Source organism: Leptonotus elevatus, chromosome 2, assembly GCF_054856555.1.
Source record: "Leptonotus elevatus isolate MCC_2025b chromosome 2, RoL_Lele_1.0, whole genome shotgun sequence".
NCBI lineage: Eukaryota > Metazoa > Chordata > Actinopteri > Syngnathiformes > Syngnathidae > Leptonotus > Leptonotus elevatus.
The window spans coordinates 30,113,502-30,132,307 of NC_141240.1; the positions used below are offsets into that span (position 1 = coordinate 30,113,502).

The 18,806-nt window shown below is 39.7% G+C and overlaps 1 protein-coding gene across 1 annotated transcript; it reads right to left on the minus strand.

Annotated features, from left to right (window-relative positions):
- Window positions 1-12,407: 12,407 nt before the first annotated feature.
- copz1 (COPI coat complex subunit zeta 1) lies at window positions 12,408-15,768 on the minus strand. Its single transcript, XM_086070093.1, has 9 exons — window positions 15,664-15,768; window positions 15,152-15,220; window positions 14,983-15,064; window positions 14,796-14,887; window positions 14,490-14,545; window positions 14,327-14,404; window positions 14,183-14,234; window positions 14,054-14,092; window positions 12,408-13,797 (listed from the first exon to the last, which is right to left on the minus strand). The coding sequence occupies exons 1-9, from the start codon at window positions 15,679-15,681 to the stop codon at window positions 13,750-13,752; spliced, it is 534 nt and encodes a 177-aa protein (XP_085926219.1). The 5' UTR covers window positions 15,682-15,768; the 3' UTR covers window positions 12,408-13,749.
- Between the last annotated feature and the right edge of the window lie 3,038 nt (window positions 15,769-18,806).

Below are 18,806 nucleotides of genomic sequence, written 5' to 3' on the forward strand. Positions count from 1 at the left end.
TGTCTCGTTTTTTTGGATCGATGCGCCAGCCCGTTTGTCCATCCTTTCCAGACATGATTTCGTGGCAAGTGGGTCAGGGCGACTGTTTAGTTGTAGCTGTAGTCCGAGACCGGTAACCGCGAGCCTCTCAACATAATTGAATGTGAAGACTGTGCCATGTCCTTTCATCTTTAGTTTTAAACCGGTTAGCATCTTCAGTGAAGATGATGTGGAAGTGGTGTGCTTTTATTTCATTAAATTTTTGGGGAACGATATCCTACATTATACACTGTTGAGGTAAAATGTATTCTTTTCTTTTTTTCTTTTTTTTAGTTTTCTCTAGTTGCGTTGCTATTTTTTAGACTATGTGAAATGTTTTGGAGCGAGGAGAGATGGTTGGAGCCCACCAATGAGATTGCCCACTGCTCATTAAGTTAATATATTTAAATTGCATTTGAGGTAGAAAACCTACGTGTGTGTGACCTACATTCCCCCAAAAATCTAAATATTTACAAAGTTATTACGTGTTTCTGTGTTATTTGAAGGTGGGTCACCCTTTCATTTGGAAATATTCATAAGCAGTCACTTCTTCTTCTTCGTCATACGTCAGCCGTGATTATTATTGTCTGCATTTATACAAATGTATAAACCTCACCTTTATTAGGCATTTCAAGGGTGAAATGATGTCTATTTTATAGCTGATTATAATACATTGTGCATAGAGTTTTAGGGCCCCAAGTCTCAATAAAACATTTCGTTTTGTAATAAATGCATGCTTGTTTGACTTTTTAAAACAAACAAAAAAATCCGTGGAAAAATTATTTGAGTATTATAGTTCTAAAATTATGTGTACAGTAGTGGTTCAGTTCCCAATTGGTATGTGAATGTGAGTGGCGAAGAATCCATGTTGGAGTCCCCCTTACACCTGCAGTCAACGTTCTGTGAAGCCTTTTAACAGAATTACAGAAAATTGACAAATTAATTTTAAAATGAATTATTACGTTGTCATTCACTAACTAACGTTTGCATGAACAAAAACTGTTCATACACAATGTGACCCACTACTGATTCTTAATTTAAAATTAAAATTAAAGTTGATTAGTTTCCACACTTAAATGTACTGCAAGGTTAAATGAAAACAAACTAAATAAGATTGGGAAAAAAATTTAGATTTTTTTTTTCTCTTTCTTTTTGCTTAAAATTAACTGAAAATGTGTCTAACATTGAAAAAACTATCAAATGTCCTTTGTTTTCGTCTGTCAAAACATGACTTTTGGGGTTCATTTTAAATGTATACGTATTTATTTCGGTACAGAAGAAGGTAGGTCAAACAGTTCTTTGAGAATTGTACTTTACTGTATTACACTTTTTTTTTCTTGCACTCAACAAATACTCCATGTAAAAAACTAAAATTAATGAAAACTAAACAAAAATTAAGCATTAAAAAATAATAACAAATTTGCTCATAAAACTAGCTGAATTTAAAAAAAATAAAAACTACTGTAAAATACAGGATGAGAGGTTCATGGTAGATGTACAGTAATAACCCATTAGAGTGACGCAAAGCAATACCCACTTTTGCCACAAGAGGGTAGTGTCTGTTAGGTTGTTTTTTACGTGGAGAGAGTGAGGTGGTATCCAGAGACGTCAGAAAAGCACGCATGGTCTTTAGGCGTGTATGAGACTGATCACTACTTCCAGAGAGTTCACATTTGAGAACATTTCAAGAAGATGGGGTTACGAAGACTCAATTTGCTAAACACACGCAGCAGATGACATCTGTTCCCTCAAAGAGAAGGAGAGAATGCGTTCATTGCTCCATCCTTCTCCCCACATGGGTCGTCGGTGCAGCTCGTTGCCTTCAGCACCTTCCTCTGTGCTATTGACCAGTTCTTTAATTAAAGCATTAGGTTAGGCTACATGAGATCAGCCCGTAGGCTGCTGGGAGTGCGCTCTCCCCCCATGGGAGACATCCCCTCCCTCCGCCCTCTGATTTACAGCACCCACAGGCCCCCGGCACTTAACAATGGACCTCTTTAAGTGAGGGAGATGGGGAGGATATCAGAACAGGGGTTATAACACTCCATCTTCATACACAAAGTGCAGAAATCATCCAGGTTCGAAATCATCTGCGGGAGACAGAGCGATCATGGAGTCGGTCCAGAGGTAAAATGTACGAGTGCTGCCTTGTGCGCAGGCTGGAGTAGACTGATAGCCGGCTCTCTACCGGCTCACCTCGCCTGTCAAAGGTGTAACAAATGGGCCCTTCAAAGAGAAATTCCACCCTGGGCGAGTAAATCTCAGCTGAGTGGAGACAGCGGGGTTCTGGCCCGTGTGTGTCTCAGAGGTTCACAGAAAGCAGCTCTCGGCTTGAGAAACATTTGAATGCGGCACCGTCAAATGGCTCACAAGTATGCAAATAGATGACTGAAGGCATCACAGTCCTATAGCTGTGACTACTGTATCTGTGTTGCCCAAGGTGTGGAGCAACCTTTTCATCATGAGCTCTGATTAATCACGGAATATGTGGTTGGAGCAAGCATCCATCAGGCCTGTGACAGCTCACCTCACTGTGTTAATTAGTGATGATATTTAAGCTCCTTTGTGGCCGCCATTCTGCTTATCATTCAAATTTCCATCACCCTGTGTGGATTACTTACCCCCGCGTTCCTTTCACAGCTCGGTGAACACACCCTCCGAAATCCCCACAATCACACAAATGAAATGTCACTGCAACACAACAGCACATTTCCACAAACACTAATAAAATTGGCCAATGCAATGTTGCTGCTATCCCGCCGATACCTCGCATGCATTTTAATGTGAAGCAATTCTGCATAAATGCGAAGAAAATGACCTCCCACACTTAATCCGGAGTAATTGGAACTGCCTGGGAGGTTTTCAATAAGTTATTGTCAAACCTTGAGCACTAAGAGTGTGAAGGCATTACTTATTAATGATTCCCAAATATTGTAATATTCTCTAATAGTAGGGGTTATTATTCAGAGATGAATTATGCATGTGGTTCAAATTGTGGCACACATTATATCCAAAGGCAAAGTATGAGATATTCACGGTCAAGTACAATGTGTAAAAAAAAACTAATAACTTTGCAAGTTGAACGCCATAGGGGAGTTTATATATCATATGCTCTTTCAACACAGCACATTTTATCCATTGTTGGACTCATATGATTCAACTTTTGCGCATACTAAAATAGTTCTCAAATGTGTCAAAGACATGTCTGTGACATGCATTCACCAAAATTGACTTTGGATCTAATATTTTTTGCTGTCCCTAAATGAGCAAAAAAAAAACCACTCTGTTCAAAACAGCCTGTTTTGTGGGTGTGTCACTTTTATGCAAATGTCTGAACCAGGCCCCGCCTAGGCCATACCCTTCTCTCTCGAAGGGGCTGTGAATTTTGCTCGGGTCCAATGTGCTAATGTTGTAAATGGAAACGACTCGGCGGCCATGACAAGCAGGAGCAGTGTGGTGCAACCGGACCAATTTGAGCCAGACAGACGTGTCTTTTACACAATTGAGAACTATTTTAATATGTGGAAAAGTTGTACCTTTTTACTAAAAGTAGCATAACGTTACTACAGAGACTATGTTGTAGCGTTTTGCCGTAACCGGCAACTCTCCTGCAAGCGTTATTTTGCCGTGAATGCTTGTAGACATTTGCACACGGTTATGAATAACACAAATGTGCACATTTAGGCCACTGCGCAGTCGCAACGTGCAAGCCGTCTCGTCGAGACCACTTAGCGGTCGGTTAGCATCACAAAGTCACTTCAACTAAGTGGCGAAGTTGCCAGTCACGGCAAAATAACCACCGCGGATTGTCTCTTGGCAAACCAATACGCGACCGCTTCAGTATTATCCAACCATCGTCTGCTTTATTATATCGGACCTCTTGTAACCAAACAACCTCCACACGACGAATGTGCGAGCATTTTCACACTATGGGACCTTTAAGGAGCTGTTAAAGGGGGAGTTTTAGGTGTTAAACTGCTAGCAAGATTTGGATGTAGCCACACTTCCAAACGTGTGCCCCTCACTATAAATGAAAATACCATTTCATGCCATGCGTTTATCAGAGTGTGTTGTTGTGATAAACAGTCGCAGAGACACATAACCAGCTTCAACAAAATAGCAGAGCTAGCAATACCAAGCTAGCATTAGCAATGTAAACAACATTAGCCATGAGTGCTATGTTGGTAGCCAGGTACGTTTTGTTTATTGTCTTATTTGTAGTTGGATAAAAATCCAAAAGAGGTGAAAAATCTACGTGTCGAGCAGATATCTTGCTAATTAATTAGTACACTTTTGCTTTTGAATCTGTCCTTTTATTTTGCTAGTCTTATGCCCAGGTGTTAGCAAAACAGGGGTGTGGATATTTCAACATAGTTCCGGCAAAGCTCCTCAAGCCCAAGCTAACAGGTTAATGTGTGTGTGTGTGTGTGTGTGTGTGTGTGTGTGTGTGTGTGTGTGTGTGTGTGTGTGTGTGTGTGTGTGTGTGTGTGTGTGTGTGTGTGTGTGTGTGTGTGTGTGTGTGTGTGTGAGTGAGTGAGTGAGTGAGTGAGTGAGTGAGTGAGTGAGTGAGTGAGTGAGTGAAATGATTGACAACTCGTCAGCCATGCCTCCTGTCTGTGATATGTTGAAAATGGCAAACTCCCCCCTTTTTTTTTTTTTTGCCATCAAAAACTTCCAAATTCTAAGGCCAATGACATCACCACATGTAATTTTTCCCACCGTCGAGATGCTTTGCTTGGCCTTGACTGCTGTCACCTTGACCGGCTGTTTGGGTCTTGCTGTCTTAACATTTGTCTTCAGTAAGTGAAAAACATGCTCTATTGGCATGAGATCTGGCCACTGACTTGGCTGTTGAAGAATATTCCATTCATCGGCTTAAAAAAAAAAGTAAGTCTTAAGTTGCTCTCAGTGCGGTATGTTGTCATTATTCATCTTCGCGGTGAAGCACGACAGCTAGCATTTGTGTGAATATAAGCAGAGAATATGCAGTAGCTGTATATGCCTCACTTTTCATCTTTTTAGTTTTTTCAGCAGGCACATGATCAATAAAGCTCATCCTATTTAGCTCTGCTTCATGCCCATGAAAGATAGATCGATAGATAGATAGATCTAGATTCTCGAATTGATTCAATATGCGGCCGAAATATTTTTAAACATCAATTTTTTTATGGGAATATTCAACAAAACGTCTTACTTAGGGTTAGGATTTACACATGGAAGAATGTTATATTAATGGAACATTAAGCCTTCATATTTGATTTCAGTGCTGTTCAAACATTAAATAGACTGCAATCAGAATTTTCAGATAAATATATTTTTATACAAATTTTACAATGTACATGTACAAGTTTCCTGATTAGTATTTTCAAAATTGGAGGTAAAAAAAAATCGCAATAATCAATTTATAGATTCGTATCGGGATTAATCAGTATTGAATCGAATCGTGACCTATGAATCATGATACGAATCGAATCGCTTAGGTAGGTAGGTAGGTAGGTAGAATGTTCTTCTTCTTTTTTAAAGGAAAACACTTCATCATCCACTTAAGTTTATGGAAGGCCAATAAATAGAATATTATTCAATGGCCTGACCTCAACCAAATAACCTGTTTTCACTTACTGAAAGCAGCACTGATGGCAGCAACAGCCAAACACAAGCAGCAAGTTGTGGCCTGGAAAATCATCACCAGAGAGGAAACTCACAAGATTCTCAATGTACTGGAATTGTACAAATACAAACTGAGCCCTGGAAATATTCTGTTATCTAATTCCTAAACCTCTTGAAGCCAAGCATCAACAATCCAATCACATCTTGCTGCTTGAGTCATTCAGAGCAACTGCCAGTAGTGTTATAAAGAAAAGATCACACGCACACCCCCACACACACACAAAATGGCAGTACAAATACTAATAAAACTGTTTACAATACAATGTATACAAGTTGCAAATTCAATTCTAAACTTTTTTTAACCATAGTAACTCAATTGTATAACATGAGAGACCATTTTTGTCACGAGGAGCATCATTTGGACCCAGAAATAGACAGGACACGTAAAAGGAAAAGTCTTTATATACAAAAGTACAAAGTAACAACAGAGAGCAGGGCTTGTTTCAGATAGCCTCGAAGAAAAAAACTTGACAGAGAAACCTTGACTAAGCAGCTTGAGTGTGCTGGATGCAGAGAAAACCTTGACGTACTGACAAAAGTGTTACTCGGTAACTCCAGCTCGGACCATGCTCAATTCTGTATGACATAATAAAGGCCCATATGACAAAACAAGAGTGACGAGTACAGACCTTAAATGCAGGACCTAAGAGTGAAAAAAGGAGTAGAGCAACTGCATAACAACTGACAACATCATCATCACAAGGGACAAATACAGGACCATAACAACATAATGACCCCCCCCCCCCCCCAAAAACAAAACAAAAAAAACAAAACACAAAACAGTCATAAAATTGACCTTAAAAAAAAATAGATCCAAGTAAGTGAGAATAAATGGTGTAAAATGTCATAAAAAGTCTTTATTCTGTTACTCTTTATACATGTGATTGGTCAAGATGTGTGGCAGCATCTGTGTGTCCACACTAAGCAGAAGTGGGAAGGAGGTTAGGTTGCAGACACTCAGCAGAGTGAACGCACTGGAATGAGGAGAGAGAGACAACTTAGACAAGTGAACTCAAGAGACCATTGATTTATAGTGAGAGTCTACTCGCAGCTGAGCTGGGAAAAAAAAAATCAAAGTAGAATTTGAACACATTTTCAAGTTAATAGGTTGCTTGAGGGCTGAGTGTAGACTTTGCAAAATTAAAATGCCACATTGGGCAAGCTCTACAAAAAAATTGTTCACCCACGATTTCAGTTAGAAGGGAATGAAAGTGCAAGTGTGTCTACGGCAACTGTTGCTCCTCCTACATTAGTTCAACAATACACAAAAATGACTAAAATAATCATATCTATAAAACGTGTGCATATTGTTTTGGCTGGTATTGCAGTGTGAAGTTTCATCATGTTGCCCAGGTTCAAAGTATCAGATGACTGGGGTGAAAGAAGGGGGGGGGGGGGGGGGGGGGATGATGTCATCAACATTCCCACATGACAGGAATGGACATCAATGCGCCGTGTTGGCCTATCAAAATCACGTTTCTTTAGAGTTGTGCTTTATTAACATACCTTTACGTCACTCTTTGACATACAGCTGGTTTGGACAGGTTAGAGCTGTACTGCTTTTGTAGGGAACAACTAGCAGTCAGTATATAGTATACAGTATATGGAGTTATATTATCTCCTGAATCGTGATTTATAGAGATGGCGTTTGCATTTCACAGCAAATGTTCTCCTGATGGGCTTTGCATTCATTTCCTTGTTGATGGTTCTGATAACGCGATACAGGCGAATCTTTGAATAGCACTCGGAGATATGCCTCGGCAAAGAAAATTCCTAATCACATTCTTACAGATGAATGTGCATGTAGCGTAGAAAATAACGTGGAAACGGTGCGGAGAAATCGATGTATTCAAGTTCGGTGTGCTTAGTGAGTGGCAACGCAAGATGGCTGCCGGTGGCGTCACTTCTTGCTACAGCAAGTAGGAGGCATTGTGAGTTCATCATAGCCTGTCTATGGTTTCTTTTGCGCATGTGTTAGCATTCAGCTAGCGGCGCGTTCTAAAGAAAAGCTACGTGGTTATTTGATGTTTAGTTTAATAGTTTGACAGTGGGACGGAATGATTTAAGGGAAATATTGAATTGCAATTTTTCTGACAGAAATTGCTATTTTGATTTTGATTCGGAGCATCAGGGCAATATTCACTAACTTTTACCTAACTATACTATTCATTAACATTTCCACATATGATAGAAACAGCAGCTTGGAGGTTGTTGGTTTGCTTGACCTTTCACGAGTAACATGTTCGTGGGGATTGGTGAGCTTGATGGGAGTGTAGAGGGACAATGTAACGAATCTTTGACAATCACATGATCACCTTGTCTGGAATTGTGGTATTTTAATCAAAAAGTCAGCCCTATTCGACAGTAACCTTTAACTGGGAGTAGCATTAGCTTAGCCTGTTTTTGACTGCTTACTTCCTGTGGCAAAATGACTGATTCCACTGGCACATATTTCAAAAAATACCCTTAGTTAGGTCATACCTTGAGGTAGAACTGTAGAAAATGTAGGTGATGGACTCGTTTAATTCAGCGTGCTTAGCTGTTGCTGCTAGCAGCTCCGCCTCCTTCTCAAGCCAAAACCATGTGATTAACAGCTAGTTGATTTCACACTGAACGTCATTGTGCGGTAGTAAAGTAGACTGGTCTGTCCAACCCTCTGTCATGCAAGCGATAAAAAAGTCTTTTTCCCTAATATGTCTCCTTTAAGAGCAATTAAATTCACCAAAATCACACAATGGCACACTCTGAGAAAAGAAAGATGGTAATTCCGGGGAGCTAACATGTCTTGTGACCGGCGTGCTAGCCTCCAAGGTACTGCTTTGTTCCTCGAGTCCTTTCTTTCACAGTTTAAGGACAACACTCCAGTTACCTTGGAGTCCGATAATGAGCCTATTATGGAGTTTGTTTGTTTATATTGTACCTTGAGGGACAGAAATGGACCCCAAGTTTGTACAGAACTGTTTTCTTTTTCTTTTTTTTATCTGCCTTCAAGCAGGAGCACACTGGAGTAGCTGACCTTACGTGTAATGCGAAATAGCAAAGCGAAGGATGTGATATCCAAGGGAAACGCTGAGTGAATTCACCCAGCGGGTTGATAGACAGGGCAGGGGCAAGCCATGCTATTTACCCATGGAAATGTCCACGGGTCAAGGTTGTTGCAAGGCCGGGGCTCTTGTGAGGATGCCCCGTCGGGCAGATAGATGATTGCGTTGCATGGGCGCTGAGTATTTGAGCACATGAAACAAAAAAGCGTGCTTGTCTTAAGTTATACGAAATGATGTGTTCGCCATTCAGAAGTGGAGGTTTAGTGTGAAATTGTATCTCAGGTTGTTTTTTTTTATTATTATTATTATGCTTTCTCCAAGCCCATCGCACATTTTTCTGTTCTTTCTCCCAGCGCACAAGGTCTCTTGTCGCCCTTATGACGTCAGAGCTATTATGCTGGAGCACCACCTCCCTTCAGGGATAAGACTTTACGATTGCAACCTGACACCGTTTCTGTGTCCTATAAGCCACTGAGCTGTAACTCACTTCAAAGGCAGGAGGCATCAAATCTCAGTGCGGCCATAAATTAAGCTGTCAGCTTTTGGCCAATGAGAGGGAGGCCTTAAATCACGGCTGTCACCCTGGCGGCCAATGGAAAGACGACGGTAGTAAATCTGTCATGGCCGTCTCTGTTAACAGTGTTGTGGTGTGGTTGGGGAATCCACGGAGATGGAGGGAGGGGAGAAAGTGAGCAGATGACAGAGGGAGGCAGGGAGGGGCAAACTGGGGGCTCAGAGGTATGCCACATATACGCTCCTCTGTACATTCTTTTACTCCTACTGCAAAGCATACATGCGGAATTGAGTCCAAACAGAAAAGGACTCATGGAGGATTTTTTCCTGCATAAAACAAGACTAAACACGCAAGGGGAAAAACTGACTTGGGAAACACTCGTAAAGCTTTATGGCTACAACCGTGTGTATGTGTGTGTATGTGTGTGTGTGTTATGTTGTCTCCAATGAAAATGACTGATTGTCGTTCTTTAGTACTGTTTTGCATCCTCACCGGTCCAAAAGTGTTGACTGTTTGATAACGGCAGTAACCCCAGGCTGTCATGACACAGCACCATCAGGATTATGGCCTGCGGTGTGGACGGCAGAAGGAGGAGGGGCTCGGGAAGGCGGGGGTCAGGAAGGGCAAGGTCCATTCCAGATGTGCCCCCAATTGTACGTGACCATTTAAACTTGCCAGCCTGGGAAGCAAAGCATGAAGAGTCTACTTGGCCAGTTCTATCCAAAACCGCTCTAGCGATGAGTACTTTTGCATGCCGAATGACTCCATTTCCATTCTTCTGAAGCATGCATTCTGGAATGGGCTGTGATGGGAAAAGGAAAATGTGTGGAAAATGGAGGGGAAACACATCACGTCGAATATCAGCCGGATTAACAATGCCCTTGGTGGACCACTTTAATTTTCCTATCAAAGTTGGACATTTTCATGTCATAAATCTTGCAAGTATCATAAAATAACTGATCTCGCAAAGGCAACGCTATTCCCGTCCAAAAGGGGAGGGAGGGAAGGAAAAAGCTGTAACTTAACAAAGCCCACAATTTTTTTTTTCACCAACCTGTAACGACATCCAATAAACCAACCACACTCACGCTGACAGTTTTATCTGACGTCAACAAAAAATAAACATTAGCATCAAAATTTACAGTCATTTTTGTCATTACAATGAATGCTCTTTTTTTTCCGGCAGGAGCATAAACAGCTTGCTGAATTATGGCGAAGGCAGGCAAGAGTGCAGTGGCGAAGGTGTTGTTTTTGGCCGGCTTTTTCAGGACTAGTCGTGATTCTCCGTTCTATGGGAATCCATAAAGAGACCTAGAGAGGCCAGCGGGGGCCATAAAGCACGTCAGGCTGCAGAGTTGCTGCATGCAGGCCCAGGCCCATTCCTCCTCCTCCTCCTCCTCCTCCTCCTCCTCCTCCTCCTCCTCCCGCTGCTGCAAAAGCACGTGTGCTCTCGCATAACCTTTAATGACCTCCTCTTATTTATTTTTTTATTCATTCGCATTAGATTCCTGTTTATTTTTGACTCATTTCAAGTCATTTAGTAATTTCTTGTGAGTTACGTTAGTATCTTTATGTGGATGTTAGTGTTACCTACTGGACGGAAATGTCGGAGCGTAAAATAGCCTTGTTAATTTTAATACGGCGTGCCATTAAATATCACGAGGGTCTTGCTCTTTGTCCTGCTCAGCCAATATAATGGCATTCGCTTTAATATATTTACCGCATGAGATCCAAAATTGTGTCATTGTTTTTCCTTAGTGTTTTTTCCCCTCGCGCGGGCCACGCCATCAGATGGGTGCTCGGGCTCATTGACTATGACATAAAGACTCTAAGCTCACCCATGATGATAATTTATTGACTAATTCACACAGTGCACTCACTCACACACGCGCACACACAGACACAAAGGAAAGACAGGGACTCTCTCACTGTATGCATCGATCATGTGCAAGGCTCGAGCCCGCACGCCTCTGACAAGTTTACTGCATGGTTATGTACAGCGTGTCAAGCCATGGTGTTGCAAACTCTTCTAGCCATTCTTGTATAATTAATATAAGTTACCGTGCTGTTTTGTTTTACGACGGTGCCGCTGTAATTAGCGGATGCAAGCGAGTCACTGGAAGCTCCCAGTGGTGCTGCTGCGAGGCTAATCTGGGAGAGGCAAAAGAAGCAATGGGGCTGCATGTGGACTTTGAGGTGGGATGTAGGATCCAGGATTTCATCTAATCACATTTAAGGTCCTCGTAACCTCCATGTCACAGGGACATAAGCTGTCCTCGTTCTGCTGGCAAACTGGTGCGACAGTAACAGTAAACCGGTGCGATAATGGAGTCCATTTAGAATGATTAGCTCCTTATTCGGTAAAACACTTAGCATGTAGCAGCAACATAGCGTCCATTCATGCTTTCATTGCAGCTCATAAAGAGGCTCTCATTCAAGGTTCTGAATCCGACTGGAGGCGAGCCAAGGAGGTAATAAGCCCCACAGGTCCGAGCCGATAAGACTTTCATTGACTACTCATTCCTATGCTGCAGAAACATCAAGCCTTGTAAGTGCATCTATGGGGAGGCTTTTGTGTTTGCATCAGCTGCATAGCACGCTGCATTGCTCCATGGCACACTTTACAATGGCAATATTAATATAATAACATACAGATATAGACTGTTTTGAGACCATTTAATATACAAATGCCTGGTGATAAAATGTTCACAACTTTAGTCAATTGTGCGACTCAAATAAGAGAGACAGAAAGTTTACGCTTACTTTGTTTTGTATTTGAAGAATGCAAGAATTCAGCATTACTCCTGATTTTTTTTTAAAGCACGTTAAAGCTGAAGTAAACGTGCGAGCGTCCTCTAGTGGACAAATTGGTTACAACAGCTGAGCGCTACCCTTGTGGTTTTCACATCAAACGCATTCATTTTTAGTGTGTACTGTGTAGCTGGTCTGAAAAACAATTCAACACTTTTACTTTTACTGTGCTTTATATTTGTCATTTCTGTCGTAATTGTACACACACAAGAAATGCCAGCACGTCTCCTTACTTGAAGACCTTCAGACTGTAATAGGATTCTGTCTCCCAGACATGAGTGAAAGATATTAAGTTAACATGTTCTGACATCCATACAATTAGCTGCAATCAAGGATATACAATTTCACAGAGGTGTGGTATGGCAACTTTATTTGATCCTTTTAACCATTCGAAGAGGTACAACATTTTTCCTTGGGTCATTAAGTTTTATTTCCTACATTACTTGTTACAATCTTATATTACCAATAATGTGTTTAAGATGCTTTTTGTTAACTCTCATGACCATACACATTTGTTTTAGACTTTGACGTCTAGACCCAATTATCAGGTATAAAAAAAATAATGCCAGAAGCAGAGAATTCCCATAAGTACTGACTATATGTTGTTGTTTTTTTATTCTGTCAAAGTACATGTTGAAACACGTCAGTTACAATTTCTAGGGAACAGTTTGTGAATGAAAAGGCATAAACTGTAATACGCCGTGCTGACTACCATGATTGCAAATTCAGTGAGAACCATTACAAATAACTGCAAGTTGTCAGCATGCATGCAATGTGTGGATATTTTTTTAGAAGAATGCATATAATAATTTCACCTACCCGCTATAATATTCATCACATAACATGATGTAGTGCCCATTCTTAATCCATTTCACTCTGCAGGCTAAGCTTCATTTGCATTAAAATGAGTGTATTAAGATAGAGTGTGAAGGTGGGGACGCATTTGTGGATGCGTACAATTTATGATGCATAGTGGCAGAAGAGGAGGAATGAATCAATTAAGACTCCATAAAACATGCGCACACATGAAAATACACTGGAAACTAGTCTGATCATGGCAGCATGAAGGAGGGAGTCACCCTTTAACGTAACTGTTGCAGTGTGAAAAAAACAACAGCAGATGGAGCCCTCGAATTATCAAGCATCAAGGACAAAAGCCACTGGAGGGAGCTCTAGTAGAGCCACACTGGTCACAAATAATAATTAAAAAAAATTAAGCCTTGCTCATGACAACTACCGGTACACAGTGTGTGACAATAAAATGTTGTACTGCATCAACAAACATTTATTCCAATTGTCTGATGATGAAAGAAGGCAAGAGGAAATAAACTTCCGCAACCAGTGATAACATTACAGTACGTTATGATCAACCAATAAGAATAAAACGGCATGCATGGAATGTTGTCGACGACTACGAGTTTGATTAGGGATCACGGAGAGATGCGCTGGCTTTCATCATGAAAGAAATTCAACCCGGGTAAGGGAATGTACACCTTATCTGAACCCGCTATTCTACATACAAGTACACCGGCGTACAGAAAAAGATTTGGGGGAGGAAAAAAAAAAGAAAGGGAAGAGTAGTTGACTGAGGTGTGACTGAATGCGCCAGCTCACAGCGGTGATTGTAGGAGAGGAAATGGAGGATGTGGATCAGTGCCATGACGACCGAGCTGTGCAGCGGCTCTTCTGCTGGGACTACCGCAGAAGCGACCACTTGATCTGTTCTTTAGCAGACTGAAGGACCTAGGAAGGAAACATTGTTTTAACTTTTAAACACACTTCATTTGCACAAACACCATCTAATTAATTGTAGACTTTAATTCGAGTTTATTCTTCAGGACAAGTTACTGGAATGCATGAGGTGAATTTGCATTAGCGGATTTGTAAAGAAGTCCTTTTTTTTCAGGAGCACCAAGTCAATTTTTTTTTTCTGCACACACACTATAGAATACTACAGTCTTGAAAAAGTAAAACTCCAAAGAGATACAGTATTACTAACCTGGGTGACAGTCTGCTCAGTCAAAGGCACATCATCCCCCTGAAAAAAAACCCAATATTTTTTAGGATCATGGCAACATCGCAGTATACCGGTATGTCCTATAAGCCAAGAGGAGAAGGAGGGTCTTACCCTTAGGGCCACACGGTGAACAACATGCTGAGGGTCACTCTCGAGGATCACCCTGTAGGAGGCAGCAAACACACGCTTAACATTACAACAAATTTGAACAGTGGAGCTGCAAAAGTTGGATCAAGACACTCACGGTTAACTTACCCTCCATCGACGATTTCATCCACAGCAAGGAAGAGTCCCTCCATGTTGTCCAACAAAGCTCTGCGCTCAACATTTTTCCTGTTGTTTCAGGAGAGGCGAAAATCATTTTTGCTTGAATGCTTGTAAAAAAGTGACATGTTGAATTAGAATGTTCATAGCATACCTCAACATCTGACTGAGGGAGTCAAAAAGGCAGTTTAGAACAGCCATGAGCATAAGCTGTTAAAAACAAAAGCAAAACAAAAAACTCAGAGTCAGGCAACTGTACTTCAATTTTTAAAAGAAGGCCGTTTTAAAGTTACAAGAATAACAGTTGGTTCATTACTACAAAAATAATGCACATTTGTACTGATGTCAATTGGTACTTAAATTGTCAGTTTTTTTGTTTTTTGTTTTTGTTACAGCTCAAATAAATTGATTCTCAATGGGTAGAAGTATTGTTGTGGTAAACAAGCAAGCTTAAGCTTACCTCGTTTTCATGTGAACTTCCAATCACATAAAAGAAGAGGTCAATGTTACTCTTGTAGACAACAGTGAGGCCTTCCAGCAATGCGATCTCACCTTGTAACAAAAAAAATCATAAACACACATTTTCGACATGTCATGGGGAAATATGCATTTAATTTTTATTTTTGAAATAGTATGGCATCTCTTACTGTCTGTCCTATGTGTTTTGTTGAATATGTTCTTTTCAAATGCTTTCTGTTCCTTCACTGTGGGGTATGTGTCATCATAATACTGCAGATACATGTATTTGGGAGTAATTAATGCACAGGCAACAGAATTAAAATTTTAACAAAATAAATTGCATTTAGTCTACCATACCTTGGCATAAAGTCTGTCTCCATCATTGTCCAGAATGAGAATTGCCTTCACGGTGTATAAAGATGGTTCCTGTTTAGATAACAAATCGTTACAAACAATAAAATACAGTTGACATTTTACCACCAGCTGGTTGTTTCACTTCTACTGGTTATAGACGTAAACAAATGGGCATTACTCCAACAAGGACACAATGGAAAAGAGTGAAGAAAGAACAAATTGAGTTGAAAAAAAATATATATATATACCACATATAGTAAATTGTAGCCTATTGCTTTGGACAATTTTTAAACGTGAACCGGATGAAACGTGACACTTCCACATCACCACCAACCACGAAAGCCAACCTTACGGAGGCTATCTAGTTAGCCAACAGCTTGTTCTATTTAGAACCCAGTAAAGCGAACGAACTAACGCCATTCCTATGTTGGTAATAATATTACACGGCGTAGTTACAAACCGAAAGCTTCTTCGACAACGATAAGGTGTCAAATACATATGAGAATCTACATTACCAATATGGGAGTATCCATCTTGTTTCTTGTTAGCAAAACCGTAGTAGACGAGCCGGAGCCCACGTGACAGGTTACGGCTCTTTCTTATTGGCTGGCGCAGCTTCTACGGAGCCGGAAACAGGAAGTCATATTGGCGAACCCAACGTCAACGAATCAAATTTAGCACCTTTGTTGCTAACTCTAGCAACTTCTCAGACAACTCAGCAACCCCCGCATCCCCCACAATACCCCAGCAACAAATAGCTATTTAAAACAAAACAAAAACGTTTGATTGAATTTGATTCAAAGGCTAAAACGCATGTTATCTCTGTCGTTTAAGAGCTCTCGAGCTGAAAAGGAGCATTAATTGCTAAATGTACCTGATATGCACTTTTAAACCGTTCAGAAACTGTAGTTCAAACCAGACAAATGTAAATATGAATATCAATATATAAGACAAATATTAATTAAACAAACCTTAACATAAACAAAAAAAAATGTTGATGAACAAACAACAAAATTACCACAAAATATATGTATATTTTATAATGTAATGCCACAGTGTAATCACATTTTAAAGTAATTTATGCCATTACATCACGCAATGATGGTCATTTAGCCATTTATGGCAACAAATGCACAACTTCATTAGCGTCTCTTAAAGTCACAGTGTGTAGAATTTAGTGTCATCTAGTGGTGAATGAAGAGAATGCAATGATCTAAATTCAAAGGAGTGCATTTTGAAGCACGCAAACTACGGTGCTTTAGCGAGACCACACTTTGCAAAGATGGTGGTGCAATGTCGGCCTCTGAGCAACGCGACCCGTATAATATAATTACCAATTACTAGACCTTTGATTACTGTGTATAGAAAAATTTACATTGATGTGATATATATTGCATATTAGATTTATTAGATTGCATATTATTGAAATTAATAGTGGTACTGCTCAATGTAGAAATTTGCCCACAATACCTTTACAATAGCTATTTTATTTTTCCATTAATGACTCAAAATCATCTAATTAGCAAATTAACACCTTAGTGGTTCACAATGGGTAGGCTACACATGCAAGCCTCTGGCCGATAGTTTTTCGTTGTTCGTTGTTTGGGGTTTGAATTTTCCGCCCTTTTTCTGTGGATGCGACATAATGCGCGCATTGTGTACATGAAGAAGGGAGCGTGCAGTTTCATTATATGGCCAGACGTGGCAGTAGCGATTCAAAATTCAATTTTCTGCATTGGGCAGCTTAAAAATAAATGAATGAATATTGAGAAATTCTACTCACTTTTCCTGTAGAAATGAGTTGACATTTATGTCCTCTGCCCATTATACTTTTGTATACTTTAGAGATGCTGAGTTTGGGGGTAAAAGTAGATGCTGATTGATCGTTTGAAATAGCCCCTGTTGCTCAGCCTGATATATTTAACAAGTTGCAGTGTTATGAAATCTACTTTTCATATAGTATAAAAGTATTTACCAATTACAAGGACCCAAAATGGATCCCAGGTAAATTGCTGTCATAAACAAGCTATTTGTTGGGATTCCCAACCACTGTGCCATATTGATTTGTCTGAAAATTATTATTTACAGTATTTTTGTTCTGTGCCGACGATTTACAGGAACAGGCAGAACAATGAAATGGGCTTCCACTAAATGGCAGAGGGTACGATAAACCTATGTATTGCCATGGCTTATACAGCAGAATTGAACTAAACAGATAAGATCATCATTATTTCTGGACACAGTATACACTTTTTTGTCTCTTTGTTTGTCTTTGAGAGTTTTGTTTAGTGGTATGCAGTGAGATTTTTGTGAGGTAAAATAAAATAAAATATTGTATGTGCCTTGGCACATACAATATGAGAGACGTGCGTATGATAAAATTGTGAAAATCAATCAGTGCAACCTCACATGGTCTTTGTGTGAGTATTCTGTAAATGTTCTACAATACTAAGAGTTAACATATTTTCCAAAACAAAGGTACATCCCTATCTTGTTTTCAATTTCCAAACAGGAAAGATAATTTTTTTATGTGGAGAGTTTGCATGTGGATCACTTTGGTCTGCTTGTACTCATCTTTTTTTTTTTTTTTGTTCCTCCTACATTCAACCAACTCCAATTATCCTACCTCCCACTTCTGGGAAGCATTGGGAAAACCAGGCCAATGGGGTTTTCCCTCTATCTCAGTCTATAAATGACATCACAGTTTGGCCTGACTGTAAGATATTTTCAGTTAAGAGTTTAAAAAAAAAAGAAGCAGAGCTGTGTATCGTGGTAAAGGCCAAAGCATTGTTTTATTGTAGAGAGAACATAAGTAATGGAATTCAAAACAACATTGCGGGCACCCAAGATTGTTCACAATGTTTATATAGTAGTTAAACCATGGATCTCAAATTCAGCTTTACTGATAAAAATAAATAAATAAAGAATTCTATGTTGTGCCTGAAACATGTAAGGAAGCTGTTTAAGCTAGAATAAAAAATATATAAAGAAATTGAACTAATGTAGAAATATGAAACGTCATACATACAGTATGTGATGAATAAAAATTTGTCAATTTAACATTTGCTGAAAATTTTCAATTCTTATGAATGCATGACTTAATGTAAGCTTGAAGATGTCATACATCTTTAATACAATCACGTGGTCCTACAAGTGATAAGTGATTATTTAAGATTAGCTGTATATATTTAACATGTCTGTCGTGTTTGTTGTGCAAGAATATTAAATATAGCATGAAGTTAGCCTTTTTCTCCTCACTGTAACCACAACAGTTTGTTAGTTCCCTTCCTTTGAATCAAGAGTTCATTTTATCAGTATTTAACAGAACTTCCGGCAACCAACATCCTCCTTTCCCCGCCTTCCCTCTTCACCTCTGCAGACTAACATTCCATATGAATTACATGTACCAACCACCTGTGTTCTGCGACCTGTGCACACAAATGCCTAATACGCAATTTTCAATGTACTCTTATGTTTTCCAATACTAATTGCATCCAGTTAGTATTAATACAGTGATTAAACTCATTCACTGCCATTGACGACTACAGACGTCAATAATTCATGTGAACTATTTCTATTAGTTTAACATTTTTTTCATTTCATTTCATTTTTTATGAAAACCTAGAATTTTTTTATTGTACATTTATAACAGATATAA